General features: G+C 50.7%; 1 protein-coding gene across 1 annotated transcript; it reads right to left on the bottom strand.

The window, feature by feature from the left end:
* Positions 1–1,193: 1,193 nt before the first annotated feature.
* Positions 1,194–3,774, bottom strand: LOC122384902. The gene has a single exon (XM_043372711.1). The coding sequence runs from the start codon at positions 3,499–3,501 to the stop codon at positions 1,360–1,362; it is 2,142 nt and encodes a 713-aa protein (XP_043228646.1). The 5' UTR covers positions 3,502–3,774; the 3' UTR covers positions 1,194–1,359.
* Between the last annotated feature and the right edge of the window lie 2,793 nt (positions 3,775–6,567).

Below are 6,567 nucleotides of genomic sequence, written 5' to 3'. Positions count from 1 at the left end.
CATATTTAGGCTGCGAGGCATCGTCCAAATGCAATGTATGTTGTCAACAGCAGTGCAAAGAGCTGTGTTATTGCTCCGAGCTTGCAGCTTGATGAATAAACAAAGCTATATGGTATGCTAAGGAGCCAGCTCTATTCTGTAAACGGAATGTTTCGAGTGAGTTACCCAGAAGCGTTGAGTCTTTTATTATTAGTTGTTTGGCTTATTTTTAACAATCGACACAGAACACCGCAGCAGAGGCACCGATGCTGCAATGAAACTTCCCGCTCCGACAATATCAGTCCCACGCACAAGGGGGAAAAGCTCAAATTATTGAGCGCTCAAAATATTGAGCGTGTGACGTCAGAGGCTCCCATAGGCGTAATGCTGAGGGCTCAAAAAATTGAGCCGTTTCAGGAACACGTTTTGCAAAAGCAACTCGCAACACCTAGGGAGAAATGGCAACACCCTAGGAGAATCACTAATGATGCAAAACAGATTAGGCTTTCATATTTTTCACTGCTCAAGCTTCAATGATTGGGGGAACACCAATTTATAGGTCGAAATCTTACGACATACCAGGATGACTTAAAAACAGGCCAATATTTATGTCGAAATAAAAGTTATTTTTTGTCCATTCACGCTTTTTAGGGGAAAGTGGGGTATGACGGGCATGTTAGTTTTGTTGACTTGTATCTCTGAAGTCATTGCTTTGATAGCTTTGTCGCTTTGGCTCTGGCATCTTCAGACATTTCTCTTTCGCTGCCCTTTTGACACCTAAGGTCTAACTCTATTAGTTTTCAAATGATAACATGTTTAGCGAGACACTGCAAAAACCCGTCTTACCCCACTAGGTAGGGTAAGACGGGTTTTGTCTGGGGGCAAGACGGGCATAATATGTTATTTACTATGTATTTCGCACGGCGAGCTACCGCTCGGAAAATGTACGATCTGCGATGGTGAATGTTTCACTCGGCATTGGAAAGGTCGATAAGCTGACCTAGCCTGGGTCGGGATAGCGCGCTGGCGTGGAAGGGGGAGGGTCAAGTGTCCGCTTCGGCTGCACAGTGCACAGTGATGGCGTTCAGCGGCGCTACGTGTCCGTCTACTAGTTATTGCAGAAAATTGAAATTAAGTAGCCATAGGAGAATCGCCTCCACCTATCTAAACACCAAGTACAAAGCAGCAGCTGCCTATATATTTCAAAACCCAACAGTCGGGCAAACGGATGCAAAACTTGAACACACCAACCAAAACATGAACACTTATTTAAGCTAAACGTTGACAAAGGTGTCGGTTTCACACAATGAACGCGCGCGCGTGCGCGCCATTCCGCCGAGCTGTGCGCAGTGCCAGTGAATCACAGTCCACACTGATGTTTTACGGAGCACAGAACTCACACACGTAGTTGGCATCGTTGTCATCCAGTCCAGCGCATTCATCATGGGCCCACTTTTTGCAACAAGTGCAGCATGCCCACCCCTCGCCCGCTACTGAGTCACCAAAGGACTCGCCACAGTACAAACAGGGAACAACGGCTTCAGCAGCGCAGGCTCCTCGCTCCTTTCCGCTCCCCTTTCGGCAAGCTTTGGTCCTCTTCTTCTTGCTTTGTGTGGGCTTCCGTTTCGTCAGGCTGTTCTCCAGGGCCCTTTTGACAGGCGAACTGGTTAATATAGCTGGCCCAGCTACCGGGGTGGTCCGTCTTCTGGCACCAGCAGAGGTTGCCGGCAGATTTGCCCGAGGTAGTGGCAGTATATCGCACGGGCGGATCTCCGAGGTAGTGCCGGCTGTCGTCTCGCTGGCCTGGAGACCGGATGGCCCGGCTGTCGTCTCGCTGGGCTGGAGACCGGATGGCCCGGCTGTCGTCTCGCTGGCCTGGAGACCGGATGGCCCGGCTGTCGGCTCGCTGGCCTGGAGACCGGATGGCCCGGCTGTCGTCTCGCTGGCCTGGAGACCGGATGGCCCGGCTGTCGTCTCGCTGGCCTGGAGACCGGATGGCCCGGCTGTCGGCTCGCTGGCCTGGAGACCGGATGGCCCGGCTGTCGGCTCGCTGGCCTGGAGACCGGATGGCCCGGCTGTCGTCTCGCTGGGCTGGAGACCGGATGGCCCGGCTGTCGGCTCGCTGGCCTGGAGACCGGATGGCCCGGCTGTCGGCTCGCTGGCCTGGAGACCGGATGGCCCGGCTGTCGGCTCGCTGGCCTGGAGACCGGATGGCCCGGCTGTCGTCTCGCTGGCCTGGAGACCGGATGGCCCGGCTGTCGGCTCGTCCAAAAGACTCGATGCCTCCTCTTCTGCGGCGAGTGTTGACGGACGCACCGGATGCGTCACGTCAGACGGGCTGAAGTCTTCTTCAGCGAATACGTCCATGTCGATGGGGAAGATGCCGCATTTTTTGAATGCGTTGATCGCCGTTGCCGGGGTTGCTGCCTTCAGGTAGGCCTCGCCGAACAGTCGGGCGATTTGGTACAGCGTGACCACTCGGCCCGGGTTCTGCCTCAAGAACTTTTCGATGGCTTGGACGTAGAAGGTGTTCAGAGGCTTCATGAAGCCCACATCCAGCGGCTGAAGGCGGTGGCTCGTGTGAGGTGGGATGACCACGATGGTGACATGGTTGGCCCTGGCCATCTCGATCACATCCAGATTTCTGGTGTGCGTCATATGTCCATCCAGTATGAGCAGTGCTGGTTCTTCCGCGCTGGGCTTTGCGTGGCGGATGAAGTGCTGGAACCAGCGGGTGAAGATGTCGGTCTGCATCCAGCCCGATGGATGGTATTCGAATACGGTCCCGGGTGGTGCGCCTTCCTCAAGGTTCTTGTTCACTCTGGCCCTCGGCAAGATCATCATCGGCGGAACAAAGTTGCCGACTGCCGACATACAAACGACCGCTGTCGTCAGCTCCCCACGTTCTGCTGACGTCAAGCTTCCGACTTGCTTCCTTCCCTTCTGCGCCAGCACTCTGCTTGGCTTGCTTTGCACTGTCGTGATTCCTGTTTCATCTACATTGTAGACGACGTGTGGCCCCTTCACGCTCTTGCCGGCCTCCACCAGGATGTCAAAAAACTTCGACACCACTTCCTTGTTGAACCCCTTCGCGCGTGCCGCTGAGGTCGCCTCGGGGGTTCTCAGCGACAAGTCCTTGTTGCGTTTCAAAAAGCTTATTAGCCAGTCTTTTCCGGCGATGCCGTTCTTGAACCTGTGGTTCAGCCTGTTCTTTTCCGCGTACTGAAACGCGAGTCGGCGAGCATCCGTCTGTGTCAATCCAAAGAACATCCTTTCCATCTCGATGATATGATTTTTCAGTTGGCGCTCTTGCTGTGGGGTGAAGACCGGCTTACGTGGCCCCAGTGGCGCCTTCAGTGGACACTGTCCCGACAGTCGGCGCTGCAGGGAGCTTCGAGGGACACCGTGGTCCTTAGAAGCCTTTAGAGTTGACTTCCCTTGTTGGACGTCCTCCAACGCGGCATACATCGCCGCCCTCGTCCACTGACCTCTTGACGTTTTTCTCGTGTACGATCGAGGCATGGTAAGTATCTGAGGAAAGGAGAGCAGGTATTTTAGGAAACGAATGATAGGAACACTCCGGCAAGGTAAGTGACAGGTAGCAGACGAGAGGGACAGCCTAGGGTGGGAAGAAAGCCAGGGGAGAGCGGGAAGGGAAGGTTAAGTGGCAAAGTCAATTATCGACAAGGAGCGGGAAACTCGGCTCGGGCTGTCAGAGCTCTATGTATGAGTCTATGTAGCTCTATGAGTCTATGTAGCTCTAGTAAAAAAGGAAAGCTTAACCCTCGCCCGTAAACGCCGATCTGCCACCTTCGCCCATGCAGGGGGGGGGGGGGGTTGGTGCGACCCCCCCCCCCTTGGCGTTTGAAAACGGAGCGTCGTAGAGCTTAGCGGAAAAGACCAACGGATTGCTCTCGCCGAGATCTCGCGATTGGTGGTATATTTTTTGGTCCTAGGTCAACATTTGACCTACTTTTGACCGGTCAAAGGTCAAATTTTCCGAAAATCGAACTTTTTCAATTTTCCGCGGCGATTGCGGCAAAACGGTGAGAGATGTTGACTTGAAACCTTCACTATCGTGTTCCTTGATCAATTCTCTATCGTTTGGTATGTATTTCGTTATCCTAGCTCTAAAAATGGCGCGTTGGGAGCACCGGAAGTCGGCAATGTCACAGTCGGCGGCAGAAATTCGAAAAATCAAAATTTAAATTTTTGAAATCTGATTGTATTTTTGGATTTGGGAGGTCCATTTGCTCCCTATAGAAGCTAATATTGCTGCATATTCCCATTGAGGTGACCAGAATTAGCAATATAGAGCTACCGGCACTTGCCAGAAATAGCACCGGACGCTGTTCCTCTTGTGACGTCATAGCTCCGTGACCTGACCTGACCCGGTCAAGTTTCTTGCACCACACGATGGCCAATACTTGCCCCAACATGCATGGGAAGTTTCATCACGATCCATCAACCGATGTCCGTACCACCGGCAGGAAACCTCGGGTGTTGGCACTCAGTTTGTGAAAATCCGGCCGGAGGCTGTTCCCTTTGTGACGTCATAACTCCGTGACCTGACATGACCTGGTCAATTTTTTTTTACCAAAAGGTGCGCAAGGTTTGCCCCATAAGGTACCCAAAATTTGGCGGCGCTGCGCGCCGCCGTTTTTGCACTATTTCCGAAAAACCTCTGGGGGGGGGTTGCACCAACCCCCCCCCCCCTACATGGGCGAGGGTTAAGGACAACACCGACCCCCGTCAGCGACGTCCCAAGGTAGGTACCAGGTAGCCGAGAGAGGGACACAAGGACAATCGTCCCTGTACTCCCTGCAGGTGAGCTAGGACATTTGTCCGCTCGCCTTATTGTATTTTGTATTTAAATTTGATCCCTCATGTCTCACGAAAACAAGTAGGTATATCGCATCTATAACTCCGACTCCAGCTTGAGAAAAAATCGACTCCGACTCCCAACGACTCTGACTCCGACTCCGGCTTGAGAAAAAATCGACTCCGACTCCGGCCGACTCCGAATTCGACTCCGGTTTCCGACCCCCGAAGGACATGAGTGGCCCTCTATTTTCTACGAACTTTTCGGTGAACTGAACTGAACTATGTGAACTACGAAATGAATTGAACTGAACTTTGGCTCTTGCGGGAACAGATTGAACTGAACTGAACTTTCAAAGCGAATCGGAGGCAGTGAACTGAACTGAACTGAAGCAATGTCAATTGAACTTTGAACTGTAGATTACCAAAAGTTCACAAACTGTTCCGATTCTGAAGTTCATGTTCTCAGCAATTTTGTGGCGGCGTGCCAATTAAGAGGGGTTGAGGGTAGGGGAGGGTGGGGTGTGGTCAGGGGTATCGCTTGGGGGGGCTGGAGAGGGGGGTGGCTATCAGCCATGAGAGCGACGCATCAAAGAAGGCTAATTACGGTGACCTAATTTGACCTCGACGTTGACATCGGCCTTCATGCTCTCTCAAGGCACGCTCTGGTTGATGCTCGAGATTTTAGACCTGGCTAAAACAGCCAGCAATTTGGCCAAATGCACTACAAAACAATTTCTTGATCAAAATAGTGACTGGGGTAAGACGGGCAATTTTTTATATTTTGCCCGTCTTACCCCATTTCGTCGCCGACAACAAAAACACGCAGCCTTCGGGCGCCATATTGACGGATTAATTCGCGAACATACACAGTAACATCAGATCTGATAACAAAGCTGGCATAACAGTTTCATCAAAAACAATCCAGCAATAGAGTCAGAAAACGTTACGATATAATATTTTTACTCTTAGAGTGCAACATACGTTTTTAGTTTTTCCATAATATTTCAAATACGACGGACAATACGTACCCGTGCCTTCGCCGGCCAAGAAAAGAGCGTCGGGCGAGTTAGTCGACGCAAGCTGTCATAGGTGGCGCCACGGGTTTAGGCTAGAGGGCCGGTGCCCGTCTTTCCTACCCTGCCCGTCTTACCCCACTTTCCCCTACTAGGGTTCTGTTGGAAAGAGCATTTTTAATACTACCCAAAATGATTGCGATTCAATTTCACATTACCCATATCGGAGAATATTTTTCATTTGGCGGCGCCGTTTGTTTATTTCGTCGCGACGTCTCCGGTCGCGTGGTTGTCGTCGTCCTTGTGTTGAGGGTAAGTTTTTATCGTTTTAGTTGTACTTAGATGTTAAAAGGTACACTGAAAAGTTTGAATATGCTGTGATTTTAAATTTGGAAACACGTAAACGTCAATCAATTCACGTTTTCCTCGATTTGCGTGCAGATAGGTAACTGTCGACGAAAGTGGCGCCATCCGATATGATGTTTTGAAGGAAGGAGACACAACATATTTACGTGAAAATTTTTGTTTTTTAGTGGTCTAAGTGCTTCAAAGAGGCTGTGAATGTTTTCTTCACACAATTTTTCATTAGTTATGATGAGGTAAAAGGTAGTTTCAGTCTTAACTTTCATATAATTGACATTAAAACATATGATAGTCCACTGCTATCAGTGATTGAGTACCTTGATATTTGGCATTTCTTATTAATTTGAATGTATTCTCTATCCATATGTCCTGATAGTAAGTGACAATA

The sequence above is a fragment of the Amphibalanus amphitrite genome, unplaced genomic scaffold, assembly GCF_019059575.1.
Source record: "Amphibalanus amphitrite isolate SeventyFive unplaced genomic scaffold, NRLGWU_Aamphi_draft 000202F_arrow, whole genome shotgun sequence".
NCBI lineage: Eukaryota > Metazoa > Arthropoda > Thecostraca > Balanomorpha > Balanidae > Amphibalanus > Amphibalanus amphitrite.
Note: the sequence above shows the minus strand (reverse complement) of the source record. Positions and strands in the feature narration are given on the sequence as shown.

Coding starts and splice junctions, on each gene's coding strand:
- LOC122384902 (XM_043372711.1), bottom strand. CDS start 3,501: ATGCCTCGATCGTACACGAGAAAAACGTCAAGAGGTCAGTGGACGAGG.